The 27,328-nt window shown below is 43.0% G+C and overlaps 1 protein-coding gene and 1 pseudogene across 3 annotated transcripts in view; both read right to left on the bottom strand.

Moving 5' to 3' along the window:
• Positions 1-2,305: 2,305 nt before the first annotated feature.
• On the bottom strand, positions 2,306-14,294 carry LOC149437430 (glutathione S-transferase P 1 pseudogene; annotated as a pseudogene). Its single transcript, XR_016308143.1, has 2 exons — positions 7,541-14,294; positions 2,306-4,642 (listed from the first exon to the last, which is right to left on the bottom strand). The product of XR_016308143.1 is annotated as a glutathione S-transferase P 1 pseudogene (transcript).
• A 144-nt stretch (positions 14,295-14,438) lies between these two features.
• Positions 14,439-27,328, bottom strand: part of ZNF318 (zinc finger protein 318) — a 37,381-nt gene continuing 24,491 nt past the window's right edge. Inside the window, exons 5-11 of one of the 2 annotated variants that reach the window (XR_016308142.1) lie at positions 25,336-25,435; positions 24,959-25,203; positions 24,271-24,804; positions 24,020-24,110; positions 23,820-23,938; positions 14,698-17,914; positions 14,439-14,615 (exon numbers count right to left, since the gene is read on the bottom strand). Coding sequence is in view for 1 of the 2 variants with exons in the window: in XM_089660918.1 (XP_089517044.1) it covers positions 15,335-17,914; positions 23,820-23,938; positions 24,020-24,110; positions 24,271-24,804; positions 24,959-25,203; positions 25,336-25,435 (3,669 nt within the window). In the remaining variant the exon portion in view is untranslated. Of the gene's footprint in view, positions 17,915-23,819; positions 23,939-24,019; positions 24,111-24,270; positions 24,805-24,958; positions 25,204-25,335; positions 25,436-27,328 lie in introns of both variants that reach the window. The other variant, XM_089660918.1, reaches the window with a different exon arrangement.

The following is a 27,328-nucleotide window of genomic DNA, read 5'->3' as shown; positions in this document are numbered from 1 at the left end:
CCAAGAATATTGCTACACTGAAACAGTTTTGTGAAGAGGAGTGGTCCAAAATGACTCCAGATCGTTGTGCAGGTCTGATCTGCAACTACAGGAAACGTTTGGTTGAGGTTATTGCTGCCAAAGGAGGGTCAACCAGTTATTAAGTCCAAAGGTTCACATACTTTTTCCTCCCTGCACTGTGAATGTTTACATGTTATGTGCAGTTAAACCATGGCAACATCTAATGTTTGTGTAGTATTATGTTCAGCAGACTGTGTTCTTCTATTGTTGTGACTTAGATGACGTTCAGAGCACATTTTATGCCCAATTCATGCAAAACTCCACGTAATCCCAAGGGGTTCACATACTTTTTCTTGCAACTGTACATGCTGCTTTGCAATTGTGGTTACACAGGTTAGCATGCATTTTACAGTTCGCTACCAGTGTGAACGAGCACTAGGGCTCTTCTGGGACTCTGGGAGATCCGTGTCCCCCATTTCATGCTCTGATTCTATCCTCTGGCCTCAAAGCCATTACTGATTTCTGTGGTGACATAAGGGTGGGAGGATGGAACCACATCACAAGAATCCGACAATCCCAGAGATGATGGAGGCTGAAGAGATTGATGGAGGCTGCAGCAATGAAAAGGAGGGAAAGTAGCAGAGCTCATCTATTACAGGTAACGTTGACAGTTAATCCTAAATCTCATGTCAGATAAGTAATGCTGTTACTGGAGAGATCACTTGACTTACCCCAACCGAATGTGTATGAGGCCATTACATTTTATGAGGAGCTACTGCATTGGCAATGCTAGACAAGATTCTAGGAAAAGGCTTAAAACACAGAAGGTGGTCGCCACCATCATAAACAGGTAAATAAATACCTGGATGGGGTGGGAGGCTGGAGAAGTTTTTTTTCTAAACAAACATGAACTTGTCCTTTAACACAGGCCTTTTTTATACATAGTTATTATTGCTTTCCTTTTATTAATGTAATACTAAACCCAGGACCCTGCATCCACTATATCCACTCTCCCCGGACCCTGCATTCACTAGATCCGGTCTCCCCAGACTTCGAATTCACTATACCCGCTCTCCCCGGACCCTGCATTCACTATACCCAGTCTCCCCGGACCCAGCATTTATTATATCCAGTCTCCCCCAAACCCGGCATTCACTATATCTGGTCTCCCCGGACCCTGCATCCACTATATCCGGTCTCCCCGGACCCTGCATCCACTATATCCGCTCTCCCCGGACCCTGCATTCACTATATCCGGTCTTCCCGGACCCAGCATTCACTATATCCGGTCTCCCCGGACCCAGCATTCACTATATCCGGTCTCCCCGGACCCAGCATTCACTATATCCGGTCTCCCCGGACCCAGCATCCACTATATCCGGTCTCCCCGGACCCAGCATTCACTATATCCGGTCTCCCCGGACCCAGCATTCACTATATCCGGTCTCCCCGGACCCAGCATTCACTATATCCGGTCTCCCCGGACCCAGCATTCACTATATTTGCTCTCCCCGGACCCCGCATTCACTATATCCGGTCTCCCCGGACCCCGCATTCACTATATCCGCTCTCCCCGGAACCCGCATTCACTATATCCGCTCTCCCCGGACCCCGCATTCACTATATCCGCTCTCTCTGGACCCTACATTCACTATATCCGCTCTCCCCAGACCCCGCATTCACTATATCCGCTCTCCCCGGACCCCGCATTCACTATATCCGCTCTCCCCGGACCCCGCATTCACTATATCCGCTCTCCCCGGACCCCACATTCACTATATCCGCTCTCCCCGGACCCCACATTCACTATATCCGCTCTCCCCGGACCCCGCATTCACTATATCCGCTCTCCCCGGACCCTGCATTCACTATATCCAGTCTCCCACAGTACACAGAACATGGAAATGCAATTATTTTAGTAAATATAAACTGCTAAATATCTTTTCTCATCAGCCGTATATAGCAGTCTTGTGACTTCAGCAGAGCACTGATTAAAGCTTGTAGGAGGAGTTTTCTTTCAGCTCGAGGAAGATGTGAAAGTCCTGACTCTCTGTCTGGACAGTGCTGATTGGCCCTGTGCTGATCACATGCAATCTCCCAAGACAAAAAAACCTCTCTAGCAATACACAACAAACTGAGCATGTGACTACGGATTCAGTCTGTATCAGGTGGTCATTTCAACAAGAGGAGGGGCAGAGAAGACAGGATCAAACAGCGTTTTTACACAATGCAGAGGATTAACCCCTTAGGTTCTACAGTGAGTATAACACGCATGCTTTACTGCATATACAGACCGATTGTACTATTGTGGGTTTAGGAACACTTTAATATCTCTCCCCATCTGGCACAGGCCTGTGCACATTGTCACCATACTGGAAGTCTACAGTCAAATGCAGCTATTATATACGTCTGCCCATTCTTGTGAAATTCTATTTTCTCCCTGGTATATGTGCTGCAAATTCAACTGGAAAGGTAAGATTCAAGCTTAAGATGGCTGATGACGTGGGTGACAGACAGGAAAGGGAAGACCGAGAGGCAGTATGGAGCCAACATCTGGTGGCTCTTGAGCAGGTCAACAAGGTTATATCTGATCTCCAACACAAAAAAAAAGCCTTTTCCTTCATTATTTCTAGCAAGGACACACTCTAAATGTCCAGGTTCAGTGGCAAGAGCCTTTCTGTAATCTTCCTTTTCCATAGTTTTGATAGTTGAGACGGACGTACTGCAACCTGAGATCTTCCACCATTTACCAAGTCCACATGTGCAGCCTCAAATAGAATTTCCCCATAGAGACCCCAATTCATATCAGGATGGCCCAAAAATGACATCTGATGGATACATAGTGAAATCTCCATCCTTGAATCGTGGAAGCTGACCACACACGACTTCCTTTTCGGGATCTTCTTGTAACCAGGCGTCCACAATCTCTTCTTTCCAATCCATGCCCTTGTTAAGCCAAGAGCAAGTGCATTGCTTCAAAACAACCTCTGAGACTGAAATACAACATTGTGTATTCAGATATATTTGCTGGCATAGGTAAGAAGCTGCAAGGAAATGATCAGGTTAGGAACCGGACTCATGCATCTGGCAACACAGTGGCTAAATGGTTAGCACTTCCGCCTGAAGTACTCGGGTCATTGGTTCGTATATCAACCACCGCACCACCTGCCTGGAGTTTGCATGTTCTCCCTGTGCCTGCGTGGGTTTCCTTTGGATACTCTGATTTCGTCCCACATTGCAAAGACATGCTGGTAGGTTAATTGGCTCCTGTCTAAATTGTCCCTAGTATGTGTATGTATGAATGTGAGTTAGGGACCTTAGATTGTACGCCCCTTGAGGGTTAGGGACTGATGTGACTGTATAATATATATGTAAAACACTGCATAAATTGATGGAGCTATATAAGTACCTGGAATAAATAAATAAATCTGAGTAGCGTGATTCGTTGAGCACATGACCACTGCTTTGAGCAGCTGGCACAGTGTTTAGATCACTATTAGGCTCCATGTACACTGCAGCTGATAACCTGACATTCAGGAGCTTTTCTGTGTTTTTTTTCCAGCAGCCCCTGAACTCACCCTAATGTTTTCCTATGTGTCCATGTATACATCGTCGTTTACAGGCAGTTGAGTTTACAGTCGTTTTTTTTGAACGCACCAAACTTGCATTCAGTAGATTTTATCAGCGTTTCAAATGCCAAACGCTTGTAAACACAGCTAACCACGTTTATAAGCGTTTGCAATTTTTTTTAACACTTCCATTTCCAGATGCTGTCCAGAGCCCCTTTTCATCATGAAAAATGCATGCAAAGTGTTTTCTCGGTAATCAAATGGACCCGGTACACCATACTTTGAGGTTTCGCATGAAAGAAAAAATGGCTGAAATTGTTGTTTACTGTTTTTCAGTGCATTCTGGAAGGTCTCCTGAGGTTATCTTTAAAAAACGCTTCTAAAAGCAGACATTCATAAACGCGGTATGCAAACGCGGCTAAACTGACGTTTTTTAACCTACGTTTTCCAGCAGTCAGTTTGCATCGTTCAGAAGTCTTTTTTAAACGTCACGTGTACATGAGCCCTGACTCCTGGCTCACATCTATTTCGGCCGTGCGTGCCGCGTTCTGCACAGGCACGAGAACCCATTCATTTGAATGGACTCCCGTGCCCGTGACATGCAGGGAAAGAAGTCTAAAAGCAAAAGCTCATAAATGCGGTATGCAAATGCGGCTAAACAGATATTTTTTAACCTACGTTTTCCAGCAGTTTCCATCATTCAGAAGTGTCCCGTGTACAAGGGACCTTAGTGATGTCACCCCTAACGCAGGGACTTCGAGACCCAGAAGTTCTTCCTACTACTGCGGATGGAAAGCAGTGCTGGCCCCTGCGTAATCAGGAGACAAAGTCACTTGTGCATCATCATAGCTGGCGGTAATTTATTTCACATTTGATTTGCATAGCAGTAGAGAAGCATTGTCGTCCTACTACGGGCAGCATGGCAGGAACGGTTGTGTATGTCAGGACCTTCAGGCAAGATTGGAGCTAGATATTCGGGCTCGATGAATGCCAAGGGAGCCCAGCAACAACCTTCATGCTCCTGTAGTAAACTAGGATAGTACACTTGGTCAGAGCTGTGCACGCTCCTGTCCCTGCAAAAGAAAGCATGTAATTGTTATTGGAATCTGATGGGGAGGTGTCAGTCCAGGGAATGCAAAGGGGGGCATGTTATACTGAAGGTCCAAAGATGATCCAGAACCCACCTTTTTTTTTTTTTTTGCAAGATAGATTATACTAATTAGGTTTTGTCCATGGGGTAACTCCATTTCCTTAACAAAGATTATATATTCAAGCGGATAGGTGTATGATCAAACCACAGTGCCTCTTTGTATGCCATCACTTCATACTAACCGGTATGGCATTTGATCTGGTCTGGTGGTATTAACCATTTGGATGCAAGGTAAATAATTGCAATGGTATCCAGTCATGTTGTTGTGCGCAGTACATTCCACCCCAATAGGCATTAATTACAGCTGAGCATACATTTTCTATATATTTAAATAAAGGTTATATATTTTACATTCATCAATTGGACACATGGCACGTAGGGAAACGCACCCTCGTCCAATATAGATTTGTTTTTTGCCAAAGATGATTATTTACAATTAGGGCTTAGATTAATAGAACCTATGCAAAGACAACCCTGGATATGAGCTTCCTATATTTCTAACAATGTGGACTGGACTACTTCCCTCTCCACCAGTAGAGCCATTATTCTCTAATAAGTGGCACTAGAAGTAGACAGCAATCCTGTTACCATCAGAGTTTGTGACGGGAGTCACTTTGGGTGGGGGGCCCAAGGAACCCAGTTCACTTCGGAGAGGTGGGGAGACCCATCTCAACTCCCCATATCCCTATTATGTGTAAGTCACCCTGTGCCTGTTAGGGTTACAGGGTGATCTGTCCTAATATTGGGGTGGGGGGGTTGTTGTCTAATGTCATGTGGTTGTATCCCATTGTTCTATTGTGTCTCTTGCTTGGGAGCAAACTATTATGGGATGTATGTGTTTATGTGTACTGGTTTGGTTGGCGGGGGTGTCTCCAGCAGCCCTCCCTTCTGATGGGACTGTCTGTTGGTGTGTCTCTTACTAAATGTAGATTGCCCTGCCCTGTGTCATTATGCAGGGAGGGGGGATTGTTCCCTTGAATGTATATATCTTGTATCTGTTAAAATAAAGTAGTCTATTTCCTGGTTTACTTCAAGACTGATGTAATCTAGTCTTGTTTGGTCGGTTGTGGTGTCTGTGGTCAGTGTTTGGATGGGGCAGCGGTATTATAACGGAAGTACCCAAGCGCAGACGGGGTTGATTCCATTACAGAGGCGTACTACCTAGTGTGAAAAACATGGTTGCCCGACCCCTGCCCTTCACACCGACTTGTGACAAAAAATCGGCCAATCTCACGCCACGTTGTCACTTACAGAACAATGCCACTCTCAGATTATTATTATTACATCGAGTTTATATAGCGCCAAAGGGTTTGCTCAGCGCTGTACAATAGGGGGGACAGTACAACAAAAACAGACAGCGTACGAGGGGTAAGAGGGCCCTACTCTTTCAAGCTTACAATCTAGGATGCACCCTGCACAAAGATTTTCCAGCACGCAGGACCACAATCTAGATGCCAGCAGCCTGAGAGATTGTCACTGGGTTAAGTTAATTAGGAATTAACTCAAACTACCACCATGCCCTTTTGACTGAGGTGGAGCTCCTAATCTTAGCAATAACTATGATTTTAACCGTCTAACACACACTGTCACCACAGACAGGAATATTCAGAAATTTGTCATATACTGTAACACTCTTCAAGAGACAGGGATTCTTTAGTTTGCACTAAAAGCCTTCTCTTAGCTTGTAAGGTTCAAGGATCAGGGCCCTCCTAACCCTCTTGTATTGAACTGTATCACTGCTGCATTGTCCCCCTTTATATTGTAAAGTACTGAGCAAAGTGTTGATGCTATATAAATCCTGTAAATTAATAACACTTTTCAAAATACGGTTTATTAATGAAAAGGTCTAAATGATGCAAATAAAATATCTACAGAAAAAAGAGGTTACAAGAAATAAAGAGAACAATAAAGCAACAGAGAAATAAAAAGGAGGTGAAAATGGAGAATACTTTCAAAGTCCTGGAGTCAGTCCATGAGCAAGGCGTTATCAGCTCTCAACTTGACAGGTGTTCCTTTACTGATGGTAAAACGAGAGCTTGACAACCGGTCCTGACATTCCCCTTTTCTGTCATGCAGACAGAGACCATCTGAACAATCATCCAATTTAAAGAGTGTTGGCTGGGAGGTCACCACGTTTTATGACCAAGTCCCAAATACAGTTTTATACTAATATTAATATCTTCCAATATGTGCAGGTGCTATTCTAGAAACTGGCAGATTATTGTTCAGTATTATATTTTGTGCCCAGGGATACCAAACACAGAATATTTTGGATGAATATATCACCCAGGGGGGAGGTGACTGCTTTGTCCCCTTTTGTTTGGGCATGTATGACCTTGATTTGTTCGGTATGATATTCCCTATTCAAATATATGCTTAATATTAGTATGTCTTGTTCCGGTTGGACTTAATGAATTGTGTGTGTAGTTAAACATATTATGGCACGCTGTGCATTCCTAGCTTTGATTGCCTTACACATCAGGCTTGATCAATCTTGTCATTGTTTTACAATAGGTCAGAGGAAAGTGTTAGTCTGTAGAGTTTTTTTTTTAATGGTTCGTGGAAACGAACATCCTGCCAAGCCTAATTAGCTTTTTACAGCTCTTACCCAGACCTGGATACTGGCATCTGTTGTTCCTAATTGAGATAAGAGGCTCTTTTGAAGTTTGTAAAAAGTTACAGCCACAAATTTCATCGTTTGCAGGAGAGCAGGAGTAAGATCATTGGCTCATGAAAACAAATTGGCTAAGACCTTAAGATGGCTGTTGCCTACAGCTTCCATGTCCCTATTGCACACAACTGCACCCAGATCTTCCATTACCTCTGTGAAGAACAGACTGCAGGGCAGACGCAGATGGTCACTGACTCCTATGCGCATCAGTATGGGTTCTGCCACTTTTATGTTCTGATTCCTTTTCATTGGGAATCCTTGACTACATGCATGCAGCATTAAAAAAGGAAATATTAATCAAACGCTAATTATAACATTTTGTTCAAATGTTTAATATTATTGTCAATGGGTACCTGCTACACCTTCCTACTACAGGTTAATTTTCTGAAGGAATGATGATGGCTTTTATACAGGACCAACAGTTTTTCCAACTCTTTAAATATAAAGAGACAGTACAGTTGAAATACTAATCAAGACACGAGGGTTAGGATAGGTGCAAGTGATACAAAAGGTACTAACTACTGGGGGATGAGTTGGAGAAAGTAAACGTTCAGTAGTTGGGTACAGACAGGGTTAACTTCCCTGTAGAGATGAGTTTTGAGGGATTAAAGGCGGAAAGAGTCCCTTGAAAGGGTGTTTACTGTGGGTGGGGTTGGGTATTGTTTTGTGATATCGTAAACTGTTCTAAAAATTCTAAACAATACTTGATTTAAAAAGAGTAGGAGACAGAGTGAGGCAGAAGTACCAGAAGGTGGGAGACGTTCTGGAATGTGAGCAAGGGAGGAGAGGTGACAGCAGTGCTAGAAAGGTCTTGGGAACAGCAACGAGTGTGTATGGATATTTTGAGATTAGGTTGGTGATGTAATGGATGACTTTGTATGATGTTAGTATTTTGGGTGAGTAGAAGCCAATAAGGGATTGGCAGACACTGATAGGACTCAGGCTCCATGCAAACGGGGCGTTTTAATAACGTTGGTAACATTAGCTGTGTAAAGTCACTTTAAAAACGTGAGATTTTCAGCATCTTTGTATTAGTGTTTAGCTGAATTTTTTCACGATTTTTTTTTGGTAAAAAAAAAGTCCAAAAACACTGGTTTGTTACGATTTACCGCTTTTTTTAGCTAAAAAAAACTCCTCTAGAAACCCGCTAGTTCTGGGGGGGGGTTTTCCAGTCAAAAAACGTTGATTCCAGTCTATGTGTGTATGGACACATAGTATAACATGCTGGGGGGTTTACTGGCTGTAGAAAAAAAGTCAAAAACAGCCGCTGTAAAATCGTCCTGTGTGCATGAGGAGAGGGAGTTGCAAGAGATAACAAAGGTGTTAATTAGTAGCTTGATGGTGTCAGATTATGAAGGAGCATGTTTTGGAAATGTTATGAAAGCAGAAAGACTGACAGTGATTGGTTGTGAGGCTGAAATTACAGGTCAGAGTCCAGGATTACACCTAGCACCCCAGCATGATGGGAGGGACTGATAGCTGTGTTAATAATCTTGATGGAAAAATCAAAGAGGCCATGGGGGGAAGAAACATTTTTGGAATGACTGATATTTAGGAAGTGTGTAGTAACATCCATACTAATATGCCAATTAGTAATGTGGGAGGAGAATAAAAGGCTGAGTAGAGAGCCAGATTTCGGTGATGGCAGCATAGAGGTGGTATTGGAAGGTTTTCAACTAACCAAGGGAGGAGAAGATAAAAAATAGATGGAATTCAGAGAAAGGTCCTTTAAGGAGCCCTACAGAGAATGGAAAAGGGGAAAAAGTTGTGACAATGAAGAAGCACTTAAGTAGAGAACCAGGAAATAAAGTTTTGAGGAGGTGTGGGTTGTAGCAATCATGCACACAGAGCTGGACGCAGCCCTCCATTTTGTTAAGAATTCTCCATGTTGTTCCATCATCCCCCCTCCCTCTCTGTTCATCCACAGTGACATGTGGCCTGTGAGTTGGAAGTGTCACAGGCGGCCAAAGCACAGCAGGGAGCTCCGAGCTATAAAACCGTGCAATCTGGCGCATCGTAAAAGTATAAGCTGAGTGTGACGGGAGTGACTTTTGGGGGTGGGGGGACCGCTTGGTCAGCTCATGTCCCCCTCATTATGTTTAAGGCACCCTGTGCCTGTTAAGGGTTACAGGGTGTGTATGTGAATGTCTGAGTCCTGTGTATAGTGTGTTGTCCATTGTCTGTTTACCATGTGCTACCCCCCCATTGTGCTGTGTCTCCCTGTCCAGCCAACTATTATGGGATGTACTGTTTGTGTATTGGTGTGGGGGTTGGTCAATGTCCTTTGCCACATGGTTGCATCCCATTGTTCTGTGTCTGGTTGGATGGGGAGGGGTGATGAGGTGTTTCCTGTCCCTGGTTGTCTTTCCCCGCCCTCTGTATAAAACATGTTTTGTGTACAATAAAGTTAGTTGACTTCCTGTTTTAGTAAGAGCGGGGTGCTGTCTTTTTATTTTCCTGAGGGATTTCGAGGGTGTGGTCCGTGGATGGTGTCCGGACAGGGGAAGTTGTGCTATAACGGAAAAACTCAGTGCGGTCTGGGTTCCGGTTCCGTTACACTGAGTCTCTCACTGAACTTCAAAAGACCTTCCAGGGGGTCGTAAAAACAGACTTACTTTTAAAAACTCACTTTTCATATAAGTTGATATCTTCACGTAGGACATAACTACCTAAACATGGAGCCTATATTCGGAAGGCTCAGTTTGAGGCCATTCTCCTGGTATGTGACTCCCCTTAGCTGTCATACCTAGAAAAGTATATCTCTTGAACCATTCAAGTGCATTTTTCATCTCTAACCATTCCGCAGATGCTGCTGAGTATTAATAAACTAGTGCCCAAGCCGGCAAATGTACCTAGGAAAAGTTATGAACCAAAATGTAAGCTAAGAGAGATTCTGGTTGTACTTAGGTCTCCTCCCAACACCCCCTCCCCAAAAGGAGATCATTGGTTACTACTCCAAAGAGACACCCTGCTGGGATTTGGTAGAAAAAGGCTGTTAAGCTTGGAGTTGGGGTGCGTGTGAGAGAAAGCAGAGTCTCCTGCGTTTAACATCGAAACTAGCAGCAGAGACAAGAAATCCTTTTGACTTATAACACTTGAAGCTGCTTAAAACTAGGCTAAACTGGCAAGTACTTTAACCCTTAAAACTCCTGTTATCTCTTTGCTGTGTTATTGTTCTCTGTATATTTATATATATATTGGCTACATCTTTTTTGTGTAAATATTTTTTATTGCACCCTTTTGACCTTTTAGTAATAAATCTTTCCTTCTAAAAGTGTTGAACTGTTTCTAAAGCTTTTTAACGCAACTTATGAATTCCTGCCGCTGAAGAGTGCTACTATGTGTGTTTAACCCTCTGTATAACTTGTCTGCAGTGACAGTGGTATACAGACGATTATCCAATCATCCTAGTGGTATTGCTGATATTGCAGAGTGTCCTCTCTCTGTACAAAAAGGAGGTGGTGGCAGTGTGAAGGGTTAATTGCGTAATTATCCTGACCCAGTAACAATCGCGCTCAGGCTGCCATTTCGATTGTGGTCCATTAGCTGGAAAATCGTTGTGCAGGGTGCAGCTGGGCAGGGCATTGTTACGCACGTGAAATCGCGGTTTTAGATTGGCTAGTCCTTCGGTCACGAGTTTGGTGAGAAGGTCAGGGGTCTGACACCGTAATCGTCACATGGGTGGTCAAAAATGTCAAAAGCAACAGAAAGGTCTAATAGTAAGAGTACTGAGTTGTGGACATTGGTTTTAGCAGGTAGTAAGCCATTAGTGAGTTTTAGTGGAGTGTTAGGGATAAAAGCCAGACTGTAGGGGGTCAAAAAGGATGTTAGTAGTGCGGTGGCAGCTCAGACAATTGTAGACCAGGTGTTCTAGAGGTTTGGAGGTAAAGAGCAAGGAAAGTGATCTTAAAAGCCTTTGGTAAAAAAAACAAAAACTATATATTTTATTACTACTACTACTAATAATAATAATAATAAATGCTCATCTTTTTGCAGGGTGCAATGCCAGGATCCTTAACCCCTTCACGCCTAAGGGTAAAACAAATCTAAATGCCTGAGCACAATTCTGCAACGTTGACATGTGTTAGTAAAACCGTACATATCATCACAACTCCTTTGTACATCCAGGTGAATTATACCTTGTTTTTTTCAGGACAAATTGGGCTTTCATTTGGTGGTAAATGGTAATGGATAGCTCCTATTTTTTTTTTTTATTATTAAAGGAAAACTGGGCCAAAATAGAAAAAAAAAATCATTTTTTTAAATTTAACTGTGTGTTTCTTGTTACGACCATAACCTACCACCAAAAAACAACCCAAAATACATTCTCCAGTTCTTGACGATCGCAGCGATACCATATATGTGTATGTTATTTGTTGTTTGTACCCGTAGTACAGTCCAGAAACAACAGTGCGCATTTTGTTTTTGTCTTTTTTTTTTTTTTTTTTACATAAAACACACTGTCACTGACATTGACATTAACACTAACTGACACTGATACCAATTTTTTTTTAAATTCTGACCTTTGCCCTTGACCCTGACCTTGACCCAAACACTAACCCTGGTACTGAACTAGATCAAACCTTGATCTAGGTATTTTTCTTTATTTTTTATTTTATTTTTTAATATTTATTTATCTTTTTTTTTTTTTTACAAACTTTTTTTTTATCTATGTCAGGAGTTCGAGAGATACAATGTATCTCTCTTCTCCATTCATAGAGAGAGAGAAAACAAGGGGGCCGGGCTGCACAGTGATTGATCACTGTGATAGCCAATCAGAGGCTATCACAGCACACACGTGACCCGGAATCGGGAGTCCCGTGTCCCAATCGTTAGAACGGGACCCGGGGCTCTCAGTGACACCGCGGTCTTGGTGCTAGGAGCGCGCCGAGCGGCGCGCTCCCAGCACAAAGACAGGTACGCAAATATGCGGCCCCACGGAAAAAAGCCCAGGTCTGTGAGGCCGCATATTTGTGTTACGTCGGCGTCAATGGGTTAAGATGCTCAGTCCTGTACTTCTCATACGGGCAGACAGTTGATAAAATCCAAGAGGAGTTCATACACTATGAGAGCACTCCAGTGCAATGCCTCGATGGCAGATGGTACTTGTAGTTCATTGTAGGCAGATGCTCTTCTATGTTATCAAAGGTGAACTTATTCTTAAGGCTCCATGCACACGGTGCATTTTAATAACACTGGTAGCGTTGGCTGTGCAAAGCCACAAGTTTTTCTGTGTTTTTTAACGTTTTTGCATTAGTATTTAGCAGCGTTTTTTCACGTTTTGTAGAGTTTTTTTATATCAAAAAATATTTTTTTTGGTCAAAAAAAGTCCAAAAACACCGGTTTGGCGTGATTTACCGCGTTAGAGCATTTTTGGGTTTTTTGTCCAGCAAAAAAACTCCCCTGCCAAAAAACATTGATTACAGTCTGTGTGTGCGTGGACACATAGGATAACATGCTGGGGGGTTTACTGGCTGTAGAAAAAACCATCAGAAGCCAAACGTCCGGTGTGCATTAGGACTTATGTGGTTCAGACTGGTGGGGGCTAGCAATGCCTTTTGGAGTGTGGAGGTGACCAGGGCAAATTTTAGAGTGTAGGGGAGGATGTCAGTGGTGAGAGATAAAGATACTATATATTAATACAAGCTTTGCTGATGATTACTCCTTAGTAAATAAGCCGTTTGTGTGACTGCCTGTATATCACATCAGAATCTGGAAAATATCAGATGGTTGGTTATATGGGGGGGGAGTACAAATGGGGGAATCAATGGTGGAGAAGGATCTGGGGGTTCTGGTAGATTACAAGCTTGATAATGGCATGCAATGCCAAGCTGCAGTTTCTAAAGCGAGCAAAATCCTGTCTTGTATTAGAAGAGGTATAGACTCCAGAGAGAGAGATATTTCCCCCGGTACAAATCATTAGTAAGACCTCATCTGGAATATGCAGTTCAGTTTTGGGCACCAATTCACAAAAAGAACATTGGGGAACTGGAGAAAGTACAGAGAAGGGCAACCAAACTGATACGAGGCATGGAGGAGCTCAGCTATGAGGAAAGATTAGAGGAACTGAATTTATTCTCTTAAGAGGAGATTAAGGGGGGATATGATCTCCATGTATAATACATAAGGGGGGATATGATCTCCATGTAGAATACATAAGGGGGATATGATCTCCATGTATAATACATAAGGGGGATATGATCACCATGTATAATACATAAGGGGGGATATGATCTCCATGTATAAATACATCAGTGGTTCATATAGTGAACTCGGTGTAGAGTTATTCACCCTGAGGTCATCACAGAGGACAAGGGGGCACTCTTTACGTCTGGAGAAAAAGAAATTTAATCTCAAAAACATGGAAAGGTTTCTTCACAGTGAGAGCTGTGAAAATGTGGAATAGACTCCCTCAAGAGTTGGTTTTGGCCAGCTCAGTTGATTGATTTAAAAAAGTCCTGGATTGTTTCTTAGATACACAGAATATAACATGTATAGGTAAAGTTGATCCAGGGAATATCCGATTGCCTCTCGGGGGATCAGGAAGGAATTTTTCCCTGCAGGAGCAAATTGGATCATGCTTTGCTGGGGATTTTTTTTGCCTTCCTCTGGATCAACTGTGGGTACAGGATTAGAACTATATTTTTTTTTTTTAATGGTTGAACTGGATGGACTTTTGTCTTTTTTCAGCCAGACTAACTATGTAAATCAGTTCTTCATAGAGACTATGCATGACCAGAGCAAGCATATCTGGCAGAGCTGGTCAGAGGAGCTAAAATAAAGATGGCAGATCCAAACCCAACTGGTTGGGCAGAAAACGCGGTCAGATTTGTCAAAACGAGGAATACAAGAGAGTGTTCTTAAGCATCTAGGTACAGTAAAAGCACTTGTGAGTCCTTTCCAGGTCTATACTGTCGTTATTCAACAAATTCATAGTTATACAGGAAACTAGAGAGGAAACAAAACCTTGATATTCTAGCTGCACACTGTGAAATACAGGAAGGAAAAAGCCAATTGCTTCAAATAATCATACAAGCAAAAGAAAATATTAAAGTGAATTGTTATGGATCACCTTTAATTGAAACACATGATTCAATATGCATTGTGTAACATTTTGTAATATAAGATGAAAACACAAGGTTCAAAACCACGGGACACCTTTTGCTGTAGGAAAGGACCAGTAGTAGCAAGCGAGAGCATATTATTGTCGCAACTCTGCAGTCATCTGTGGACATAAATCAAGTCAAACAACAGGTCCTGAGGGAAAGAAAAACAAAATAAAAGTGCCCACTTATTTGTAACCTTACCAGATATTGCAGGACGTCCTTCATTATCCTCAACCAGCCAGAAAGTGGAACATCTGAGATATTATGGAAACATGCAAACATATGAGCTAAAAGAACATGAAGACTAATGGAGACATGACTATAAAAGGTAATCCAACAGGGAATATTTACAACATTAGAAACGAGATACAAGCCGGTTCTCCTGGACCTCCGCAAGCAGACTCTGCTAAAAAGCATAGCAAATCTAAGCTTGGTGTGAGGAACTGAAAAGGGAGTACAGTTTCAAAACTCTGCCATGGAATATTATACGATCAGATCTTCATCAGAAAATATACATACAGAATTACTTAAAAAAAAAAAATTATAATTTTCTTGAACAAAAAAGAATTTTCTTGAACACTAAAGAAATGTCAAATTAAATACAAACTGATGAACAGTTGTGGACCGTAATAAAAAAAAAAGTCACATTTTACTCAAGAAAAACAAACATTGCCAACATAAACCAGTTCACAAACAGAAATGAGTCTAGCAGAGTCATCATGTAACTGGTAAACCTCTGGCAGACACTTCATATTTACAAAATTTAAACATCCTGTGTTAGTAAATCCTTCAGATGGAGCAGAACCTGCAATGGAACGTCCGAATGCAGGACACAGGTCTAATCAGAGTCACATGTGGTTAATGCCTCCAATTCTTCCATAGAATAACTGGTTGCAGGGGCGCTTGTTGGTGTTTTCTTTGTATAATCTTTATCCATTAAAACCATTCCACGCAAGACGTTGAAGGGTTGCTTGGATTTGGCCCCGTAGGTTGGGGAAAAACTGTAACTGGACTGTACCATTCCCAATCCTGATATGGAAAAGTTACTCGCAGGAACATCAGGGACTTCACAGGCCATATCAGAATCATCATTGTCTTCACTGGCCACATCAGGCACCGTGGGATTAGCAGGTGCCTGCATGGCCGGTGCAGGACTTTCTAGTTTTATCTTCTTTTCTGGAATCTCCACCTTGTGTGGAGCACTTGCAACCTCTTCCTCTGGATCTTCGTCTTCAGAAGGTATTAAATCTGCAGGGTCCTCTTCAGCAGCTATTAGCTTGTAGTACGAGTCTATTTCTTGCTGCATTGTTTGTTTACTGACAGAAGCACTATAGGGCGGGGGATGACTTTCTGTAGATTTCATCTGATCAGTGCTCAGTCTCTGAGTTACAATAGGTGCGATTTTTATGTCTTTATAGCCTGGGTCTGATAGGTGACCAAACAAAGAGGTGGGCAGAGACAATGGTTCCCTTTTAAATTTTTGATTCAGTTTGGAAGTTGGATTATAAGAGGGCTTTGGTGGCACCTCAGCCACTGGGGTTGGAAGCAATGGTTTTATCTGCCTTATACTCTGGATATGCATAACAGATACTTTTTTGGTTTCTGGGGGATTCGGTTTATTTGTTTCCAGGGGTTGTGTTTTACTTGTTTCTTTAGGTTTTGAAACCTGCACAGATGAATACTCCAGCCGACCAGTCAGCGGGTTCATTGACAGAGAATGACCCTGGCCAGATTTAGAAGCTGCTTGTTCAGGTTTAGCAACAGTCTTTGTTTCGGCAGGGTCCATCTCCTTCTTTGGTAAGGGCCCAATTACTTTCTGAACGTTTAACGTACTGTTTGTTGAACCGGCTGCAACTCCTTTAGCTGGCTCAGGTTTAACATTCTTACTCTGAGCCTCAGATATTCGGAGAGCTGCTGCATGGCCTGGACTTGAACTGCTTTTATCTTGCTGGGTTTTCTCAGAACTTTTGCTCTCTGCTAACTTATTGGAACTGCTTGAAATGGTTTGTGAGGGATTTGTGGAAGTTGCGGGTTTTGTAACAGGTGCGGGTTTTGCAAAAGATGCAGGTTTTGTAGTAGGCGCGGGTTTTGTAAAAGGCGCGGGCTTTGTAGAAGGCGAGGGCTTCGTAGAAGGCGAGGGCTTCGTTGAAGGCGAGGGCTTCGTTGAAGGCGAGGACTTCGTAGAAGGCGAGGACTTCGTAGAAGGCGAGGACTTCGTAGAAGGCGAGGACTTCGTAGAAGGCGAGGACTTTGTAGAAGGTGCAGGCTTTGTAGAAGGCGCTGCCTTACGGTCTTGTTCAGCCTTTACTTTGGCACCCTGATTAGGAGGGCCCGTAGTTACCTTTTTAAAGAACATATCGTACAAATCACCGACCCTAGTCTGCTGAGATGTAGTAGTGGTTTGGAGAGGAGCCTTTGCAATAGGTTCTGGATTCTTATTAGTATCATCCTTTTTTGTGTCTGCTGGAACAGGCTGTGGTTTGGTTTCTTTTAAAACCACCTCTTCACCCTCAAAAGCTTTAGAAACTATATCTTCTGGCAGAACAGTCTGAGCAGTGCTTTTGACTACAGGTAAAGATTTGGATGTGGCATCAGCAGACTTTATGGACAAGAACGTGTTTAGAGGGGCAGGCTTGCTTACAGTTACGCTAGACTTTCTTAGGAGAGCCAAAGGAACTGGTAGATTCGGTCTAACTTTGATACGTGGAGTATTGGAAGCAGAGGGTGTGATAAAAGAAGCAGCAATAGAAGCAGTGGTCAGTGTGGAGATTGTCGACGAGGGTGTACTAGAAAATGGAGTACTGGAAGGTAAAGCAGGAGTACTGGAAGGTAAAGTAGGAGTACCGGAAGGTAAAGTAGGAGTACCGGAAGGCGAAGTAGGAGTACCGGAAGGCGAAGTAGGAGTACCGGAAGGCGAAGTAGGAGTACCGGAAGGCGAAGTAGGAGTACCAGAAGGTGAAGTAGGACTTTTACCCTGGGAATTGCTGGGTTTACCCAGAAGCTTAATTTCAATTCCCTTTGGCTTAGTGTTATGCCCTTTGGCCTCTTCCTCTTTTTCTTTCGCTGATGCCTCCTCAACTTTTTGTGTGTTGCCATTCTCTTGGTTTTTGGTGTCGGTTGACTTCCATGTAAACTTTCCAAATGTGGCAGATTTTACCGGCTCTTTATCTGGAGTTTTTGACTTCTGTTTTTGTTCAGGCTTGACGATTGTGCTGGATATGTGTGACCTGCGCCTGTTGCTGCTGCTCTTGTCCTCCTCATGGTCTTTCTTGGATTTCTTTGATCGGCTGTGCTCTTCATTCTGTAGTTTACGCTTCTGCTCTGCTTGCTTGCGCGCCACCGCCTGGGCTGCGGACAAGCGGTCCTTTTTTCTCTCACGACGAAACACTTCATAATTTATGTTCTCATCTGTAAATTTCTGTAAAATAAAATAAAAAAAATATTAGAGCATTAACTTTTAAATCATCAAGAAACAAAACAGGAACCCCCCCCCCAAAAAAAAAGGAGTTCAAACTGTTACTTATTAGAAGAAAACAATCAGATCTTATACAGAAGTTACTTCAATATGGGAACAGCAGAAAGATAAGCAGTAGAATTAGGCATTTGCAAAGCATTTAATATCCTTCAAACATCTGTGTTGAGCCCCTCAAGTGAACCTGAGCTCATTGTTTCCAAGGGAATTTCCAGGTCCACAGAATAGGCAACTCCATTTTCATCTCCACAGAACCCCGAGATAACCTAAAAAAACTCATGTGCTCCGTTAGGCAAACGTCAACCACAACTTTTGAGGACAATCCATAAAATTGCCTAGTCTGCTCCTTCTCGTTGGTGATTAGAGAGGAGCCAGGGTAGGTCTGAACTCGGTTTGGCAAAGTCAGTTGGAAGCGGTCATATGATTGCATCCCTACCAGCTCAGTCAGGTGCAGCTAGGGCATTCCCCACCCCGCAACTTCACATACAAACGGGGGCAGGGATGTTTGTGACCTCTTTGGTCCAATATGGCCAGATTGCCATACTTGGTCAATGTCATTGACCTAATATAGCCATATTAGGCAAATGATGTCACAAGCATCCCCCACCCCTATGTATACATGCAGCTGCAGGGCGTTCCCAGGTCGAAGCAGACTTGGCTTGTGGGGATGAGATCGTGTGACAGTTTCCTACACATTCTGCTGAACTTGTTTTAGACCAAACCCAGCTCATTTTTATTGGTGACCAAACACTGGCCATCAGGAAGAGAGCAGGCCAGGGATTGACTACAGAAGCTGTTAAATTGGATATTAGGGACAACAAAACACTTAAAGATAAGGAATTGAAAAGATCTCTGAAAATACATTTTCTAGACCTCTGGACACCTTAGAAGACAAGGAGAGCCCACCAGTACACTTAGCACTCTTCTCATTGCTGAATATAGATGGCAGTGAGTGCTTTACAGGAATGACCACTAGACATTTCCTAACAAAATTATGAACAATATAGACAAGGCTTTAAAGCTTCACTAAGTTCAGGCCTGCAATAAAAAAAAAGGTATGGCTCCTGCATGTCCCATACTGCATACAGCCCTAAAGTACATCTAAAGATAAAACTTGTCTGCTCTATCATGGCTCGATGTGTTTCCAATCTTTAACAGCTTGGTTGTTTTGTATTTCTTACTGACTGCCTCATTCATGTACGTGCATTTATCTTTTTTACGCTTGTATCTCATACTACCGTTTCTCACCTATGTGCCTTTTTCTTGAGCTGTTTTGATCTTCAAGTGGTTATACTGTTGTCTATCTTTTAATAAAATTGTCTGTAAACAAAAAGATAAAATTTGTCTTCAAGATTCACCCTATTTGTGATACTGATGGGAAACTTCCTCTCATTTCCTTGTGTGCATACAAGATTGGAAATGAAGGGAAATCCCTTGAATGGGACAGGGGTTTTAACACTAACCTGCTGTATCCAAAACAAATACAACAAAAAAAAAAGTTTTTAACTTGCAAATAACTTGTCACATTTCTACAACAATCCAGCTGCTGGCTGGATGTGGATAGTCTTCTTGACAAAGTAGATCTTCACCCTCTTCCTCATATTCCCTCCGCTGCACCCCCATTTACTTTTTTTAAAAAAAAACTCCTCTGGCCCTCCCTCTGTACATGATGTGACAGGAGTCACTTTGGGTGGGGGTCCCATGGAACACAGCTCACTTTAGAGAGGTAGGGAGACCCATCTCAGCTCCCCATATCACTCTTATGTGTAAGTCACCCTGTGCCTGTTAGGGGTGCAGGATGAGATGTCCTGATATTGTGTAGACATATATAGGTGGGGGGTTGTTCATTGTTTAATGCCATGTGGTTGTTTCCCATTGTTTTATTGTGCGTCTTGCTTGGGAGCAAACTATTATGGGATGTATGTGTTTGTGTACTGGCTTGGTGGGGGGTGTTTCCAGCAGCCCTTCCCCCTGATGGGACTGCCTGCTGATGTGTTTCTTGTTACTGGGTGTGTATTGCCCCGTCCTGTGTATATATCTTGCATCTATAATAAAATAAAGCAGTCTATTTTCTGGTTTCCTTCAAGACTGGTCTTGTCTAGTCTTGTATGGTCAGCGGTGGTGTCCGTTGATCGTCTAACGGTAATACCCTAGTGCAGTTGGGTTCCAGTTCTGTTACACACGTCATTCACCTAGGCCAGGGGTGCCCAATCTATCCACACAAAAGGGCCAGTTTACTGGGTTTCAGACTTTGGGGGGGGGGGGGGCACTTTGTAGAAAATTTCACAGCGTCAGTGGCTATAACCAACTTCCCTTCATTGGCATTAGATGGAGGAATAGCACCCCACTGTTGGTAATAATGGGAGAACCAGAGCTCCATTTCTGTTGTCTGTGGAAAGAAGGGTGCCGAATTGCTGGTGTCAGTTTGAAGAATAGTGCCTTATGTCAGTGGGAGTAATAGCACACCCTTGTTGGTGTCAGTGGAAGGAAGAATGCCGTATCTTTTGTGTCAGTGGGATGAATAATGCTTTGCATCAGTGGGAGAAATACTGCCCCAAGGGCAAGATAAAGGCAAGCAAAGGGCCACAGTTTGAAGACCACTGGCCTAGGAGAATGAAGTACAATTTGCATGCTGTTTGTCTTGAGAGATGAACGTTATGTATCTCAAAAGACACTGGCTTTCACCGAGAAATGAGGAGGGTGGCAGGCCATGCAGTGAGTTACTGGGAGAGCCACCAGCTGCACCCAGAATAGATGGTGGCTTCGCGATGACGTCAAGCATGAAGATGGAGGTACGAGACCTAGCATGGGACAGAAGGGTGGAGGACCTCAGGTGAGTATGTTACCTGTGCAGGACCCCCAACCAGGTAAGCAGGTGTTAACAAAACAAAAAAAAAATTGGGGGGTTTAAAAGGACCGCTTCAAACACATTGGCTATCAAAGAGGCATAAAAGTATAGGTCTATTATCAATTTTAAATAAGTATTTGAGGTGGATCCATACCCACATATCAATCCACATCAATGCTGGAATGGTAACATTTAAAATAATGGATACGTTAAAATACTTACCACTTCCAAAGAAACTGCTGCTTCGGGCTCCCTCCAGTGTTGACCAAGTAACCAAAACCATAGAAACTTGGTCTGAAGATTTTTGAAAAGGATAATAAACTATTCTGGACTTCGATGTTGCTCGTCAACAAAGAACACATGACCAGGCTTTGCTCACTTGAACTAGAAGCACTTTCAAAGCTGCATTTTCTACTCCCAGATTAATGCCATGTGAAAGTAACATGGGCTAGTAAATGGTCAGAAGTTTTCCAACAGTTGTACCATACCTTAAGTGAAGGGAAGTTATAAAGCGGACCTTCCCCTCCCCACCCTCATATTACACCACCAACATCTATGAAATTATAGTAAGATATTTATATTCACTATAAGGTTAGTCACCAAAGAAATGTCTCTATGAGTATGACACTCCTCCTATACCAACATCATTGCGCCAATATAACAGAGAGTGGATAGAATTAATAGGTGCTGCTATTATTAAAAAACTGTAAATAATAAAAAGTTGTGATAAACAAAATAACCACAAATAATAGCGCAATCCTAAATTGAATCAATAAATTAATTTGCACAATATATATAACCACCACCAAATATGTGCAAGTTAATAGTGCAATAACATAAATAAGGGATCTCAATATAGTCCATTCAAAAAAGTCCATATATCAATGATCCTCAATCAATGAAGTACTGAGATCCTCCTTCATCAAATGTGATATTCAGTGCTCAGAACACCCCATCAAAATGCACACTCACCATGTGCTAGTAATTAACCAGCATATTAGTATATATCCAGCATTCACCAAACAGACTCCAAAAGAAGATCCTCATGTGTTGGTAATCAATCAGCATATCAATATATATCCAGTATTCCACCAAACTCCAAAGGAAGATCCTCTCATATCCAAATTAGCTCATGTGGGTAAAGAAAGAACTCACCATAGTGTAATATTATCCAACAGATTTATTGTAAAAAACCCCCTTAAAATCACACTCACAATAAGTAAGAGTAAAGCATTTGTTACATCAGGGCTCAGAGCCCTGTATCCAGCGTCTCACCAGCCTGCCTGCACTCAAGATGGCGGTAGTGCGATCACGTGATCTGGACACGTGCGTCGGCGTGCGTGGTGACGTCACCGGCTAGCCACACCCTAACGCGTTTTGTCCAATGACTTCTTCCGAGGAAGTCATTGGACGAAACGCGTTAGGGTGTGGCTAGCCGGTGACGTCACCACGCACATGTCCGGATCACGTGATCGCACTACCGCCATCTTGCGTGCAGGCAGGCTGGTGAGACGCTGGATACAGGGCTCTGAGCCCTGATGTAACAAATGCTTTACTCTTACTTATTGTGAGTGTGATTTTAAGGGGGGTTTTTTACAATAAATCTGTTGGATAATATTACACTATGGCGAGTTCTTTCTTTACCCACATGAGCTAATTTGGATATGAGAGGATCTTCCTTTGGAGTTTGTTTGGTGGAATACTGGATATATATTGATATGCTGATTGATAACCAACACACGAGGATCTTCTTTTGGAGTCTGTTTGGTGAATGCTGGATATATACCAATATGCTGGTTAATTACTAGCACATGGTGAGTGTGCATTTTGATGGGGTGTTCTGAGCACTGAATATCACATTTAATGAAGGAGGATCATTGATATATGGACTTTTTTGAATGGACAATATTGAGATCCCTTATTTATGTTATTGCACTATTAATTTGCACATATTTGGTGGTGGTTATATATATTGTGCAAATTAATTTATTGATTCAATTTAGGATTGCGCTATTATTTGTGGTTATTTTGTTTATCACAACTTTTTATAAGATATTGATATTGTTCCTTCCTTTTGGGTTTTTGTTTTGCCAATCTCATTGCTCTGTCCACCCATGCTTGAATTCCCACACTCCCATTTCAGAAATACAAGTATTTGGTGGCTAACTTCTTTCTTGTTCTCTGGGTGGGCCCACTGTTGATATCAGTGTCTGATTTGGCGCATGTGCCCAGCAGCCTCCTGCAAACATTACTGCACCCTGCCTCGGATCTTCTTTCAAAAGCCCTCCCAAGCAGTCCACTGCCTCTTGGCAGGGTTTTATGTAAATGCTGGCCACCTTAATGGGGTGGGCTCCCAGTCACTGTACTGCTGTTTCCAAACATTATATAAAAGAACACATCCCCAGCATCCCTTCAGATGTCCATGCTCTTCCCTGCTAGCCACTGAAAAATATCTGTGCAATCTGCTGATCAGTTGCTTGATAACTATCTAATACAGCAACTGATCAGCAGATTGCACAGGCAAAGTTTGCAGCACCCAGTGACTAGTAAGGAGGAGCATGCTAATGATGTGTTCTTTCACATAATGCTCTGGGAACAGTAGTACAGCAACTGACACCAGCCCTAAAGATCACGCTAACACACAATGAAAAGCAAAAATGACTGATGGAAGAGAAAGTCAAAAGCTGTAAGAGGCAGGCCAGCAACCGTACAGATCAGCAGAAGAAGCAACTAAGTAGATTCAGACAGTAAATTAAGGATGGCTCAAAACTGCTGCTGCAGCCTCAAAGATTATATTGTGGAGAGGCGTGTTTGCAATGAATTGAGAGCAGACAATTTTAACATAAGAGAGAACTTGCTACAACAGTGAATAAAAAGGTAAAGTTCAGCTTTAACCAACATCACGCCACTGCTTCACACTCATCCAGCCAATCTTCCTGCATTCCTTCACCCAGCCATGTGGATTCTGAAACAACAGAAGGGAAATAAAAAAAAAAAACCTACCTTAAATTTTTCATTGTGAGAATAAGTTCGGAGATGGTTGTCAGCACCTACATGATCTGCAAAGGACTGATCGCAAAGCAAGCAGTAATAGCCTTTAGTTGGAAATAGGAATTCTGCACCTAGGGGCCGAGAACAGAAATGTCACGGACATTGACTACACTCTTGTAACAATAATTAAGCATGTACACAGTGTGACTCACCTTTTAGTGGGACATTAACCTTCTGCTTCTTTGAACTACTGGTTTCAGGCTCTTTTGGCTTCACCCAAGGCCTCTTCGGGTGCTTCAAACACTATTGCAGAACACAAAAAATACGAACACGATGAGAATGTAATTGAGTTCTATAAAAAGGCTTACCATGTGTGTACTCAGAACTACAATTTATATATAGTAAAGACAAAATTCCCCTCCACCTGCACACTGAGAAATAACAGCGGTCCTCTAATCCGTACCTCACTGTGCTTGCTATCGTGAAAGTGTAGAATAAAGTCAAGTACGCTTATGCACACGCTATTGCAGTCCTCGCACCAATGTCCACCAGAATCATAATACTCAAATATGTCCCCAACTTCATAAGGAGATGGTTCCTCTTTCTTGGGGGAGACCTTTGAAGAAGGAGCACTAGACCGTGGACTTTTTGACCTGGATTTGTCTTGGGATTTCAAGGTTTCCTCAGACTTTGACGAGCTAGGTGAGCTGCATTCTGAGTTACTCCTCTTGTCAGTGCGGAGCTTTGGGGATCTTGAAGATCGTTTAGGCTTTACGTCATCTTCTGTCTTTATGGACAAGCGAGGAGAGCTGACAGAAGGGGAAACATCCCCTGAAGAATCTGATCTGCTCTTGGGTTTAACGTCCGCTTTTTTACCAGTTGCAGGTGGTAAGTCTCTGCTGGATTTCGAGTCCCTCTTCTCTTTGGAGTCCTGACTAGTCTTTGAGTCTTTTTTCTCCTTGATGCTTCCACTGAATTTTGCATCATTACTGGAGTCCTAGAGAGGAAAGAAGGAGCATCTAAGCAAAGAAGAACAAATGGAATAATGTGGCTGGAGAAACATCACAGTAAACATATAGAGCTGCTGACAAGTCAGGAGGTGTTATAGTTTCAGAGGTGCCTGAAGAACAGGACCTCTGAACACTACCTACCCTATAAAATATAGGGCTCTTCTCCTTTTCTTTAGAAGTTTCTTTTTTGTCTGCTAAATCCATGGGGCTAACACCTAGGATCTCGGCCACCTTGATCAACTGTTGTTGCTTGTGCTTGGTTTCGCCAATCTCCTTGTTCAGAGAGCTGATCTGCTTGCGGGCACTATCCAGAACATTGTTCAGCTCCTCCAGGAGAGGGTCCTTGTGACCATCTTTCTCTCGACGCTTCTTCCGCATGAGAATTGCTGTGACATGACAAAATCATTATGGCGGCTGTAGAATATTACTGGGAAACAATTATATCTATGGAATGTATACAGTTTTAAATGACCCACCCACCGCTTGGTCAATGTATAAGTGGGAGAAGAGTTCCTCACCATGCTGTATACGCAGCTGCTCCACCTTCGTGCTCAGATTCACCAGGTTTATGGTTTTGGCTTTCACTTCCTTCTTGAGTCCCTCCAGCTCATCCAGCACCTTAAAAATATGGAAGCATTTGTTCCATGTGTCATTATCTCAATATTTTGGTAAATTAAAATCCAGACTAGTCTCAGGCAAGACAATTGAAGGGAAAAAAAAACCACTGGAGGCTCCAGACTTACCTTGAACTCTGGCTGTTCAGAACTGCTTCTTCTAGTTAACAAGTTATGATACATCAATTACGGCACTGACCGATGTCAATGAAGTGCAAAAAGAAACCTGCAATGTGGGGCACTTACCACCAGTCAAAAGATAAGTCTTATGCACTGGATTACAAGCAAGTAACAAAAACACAGACGAGTGACCTCAGAAAAAGACCAAGTTGTCCATCAAGTGCTCATTTTTTTTTTTGTTATTTTTAATACACATTTTTGTCTAAATATAAATCTGTTTATCCCAAGCATGTTTAAATTTTCTTGCTGTTCAATGACTCGCTACCTAACCACGCTCAGTAACATCAAAGAAGCGCCACGCTCTTGTCCTGACCCCTTGTTTAACCTCCTGTGAGCGGAGCGAAACATGTCAGAGGGCGTGGCTACCGTGGAGACTCATGGGCTTAGGCTGTTTTGAAGTCTACACTAGGCTGGCTGGACGGGAGTGCGGCACTTCCTTGATTTTGTACATGCATCACTTCGGATGAGCGCTTTTGGCAGCCTGCGTCTTTCTCCCTGGTGACTGCGGGAGTTTGGCTTCCCCAGCTTGAGCGTCGTTCATTATCTAGTATTGAATTTTCCTCCTGCTGGTTTGGGTTCATGTCCCCGTGTTACTGAGCTCAGCTTCATACCTAACCCGTTCATAAGCACATTTGTGGCAACAGGAAGTTGGGACCTTAACGAAAAAGGCTAACAGCGCCGTTCCAAGGTAGTCCAGCGGCTCTTACTGCTGGCAGGTGACAGCATTCAAAAGAGCTCATCCTGGCTCGCTTCAGTCACATAATAGGAAATGGGACACCGCACAGCAAAGAACAGCCCAAACTAAGACACAATAAAAAAGTGGCTTCAATCCATCGACAAGAACTAAAAACTAAATTGAAATATCAGCAAACAAAATAGCAAAAACTAGGAGCTTGAAAGCTCCACATCCTAATTCCTGAGATGCTAAGAAATAACTGACCTCCTTGCTGCAGATGGAGATGTCCTGCTCAAACCCCATCCGTCATGAAGCATGGCTGTGTCCTTGAATGAACGAAAGAGAAAATTGGCTTCAGCTTGGCTCTCAATTCATGCCCGAGTGACGTGTTTTGCACCGCCCACAGGGCTAAGTCATAAGAGGTCCTCTATGGCCAAGTCCTGTTGGCGTGAAACGCGTTAGAGACGTGGCCTGCAAGGAGCCAGGTTGCAGCTGCTTTTTACCCTTTCGTAGTTTGTGTTGTTTTTCGGTATGTGGCGTCCCATTTCCTGTTGTTATAAACAGGGAGTTGGGCCTTATACTGCCATGCCCGAGTGACGCGTTTTGCACCGCCCACTGGGCTAAGTCATAAAAGGTCCTCTATGGCCAAGTCCTGTTGGCGTGAAACGCGTTGGAGGTGCGTGGCCTGCAAGGAGCCAGGTTGCAGCTGCTTTTTACCGTTTCGTAGTTTAGGATGTTCTTTGGTGTGTGGCGTCCCATTTCCTTTTGATATAAAAACAGGGAGTTGGGCCTTATACTGTCATGCCCGAGTGACGCGTTTTGCACCACCCACAGGGCTGAGGTCCTCTATGGCCAAGTCGTATTGGCGTGAAACACGTTAGAAGGGCATGGCCTGCAAGGAACCAGGTTGCAGCTGTTTTTTACCGTTTCGTAGTTTAGAATGTTCTTTGGTGTGTGGCGTCCAATTTCCTGTTGTTATAAACAGGGAGTTGGGTCTTATACTGTCATGCCCGAGTGACGCATTTTGCACCGACCACAGGC

This window comes from Staurois parvus, unplaced genomic scaffold (assembly GCF_062004578.1).
Source record: "Staurois parvus isolate SC_StPar_1 unplaced genomic scaffold, SC_StPar_1.0 ptg001288l, whole genome shotgun sequence".
NCBI classification, from domain to species: Eukaryota; Metazoa; Chordata; class Amphibia; order Anura; family Ranidae; genus Staurois; species Staurois parvus.
The sequence above is the reverse complement of the archived record's forward strand: the minus strand, read 5'-3'. Positions and strand labels throughout refer to the sequence as shown.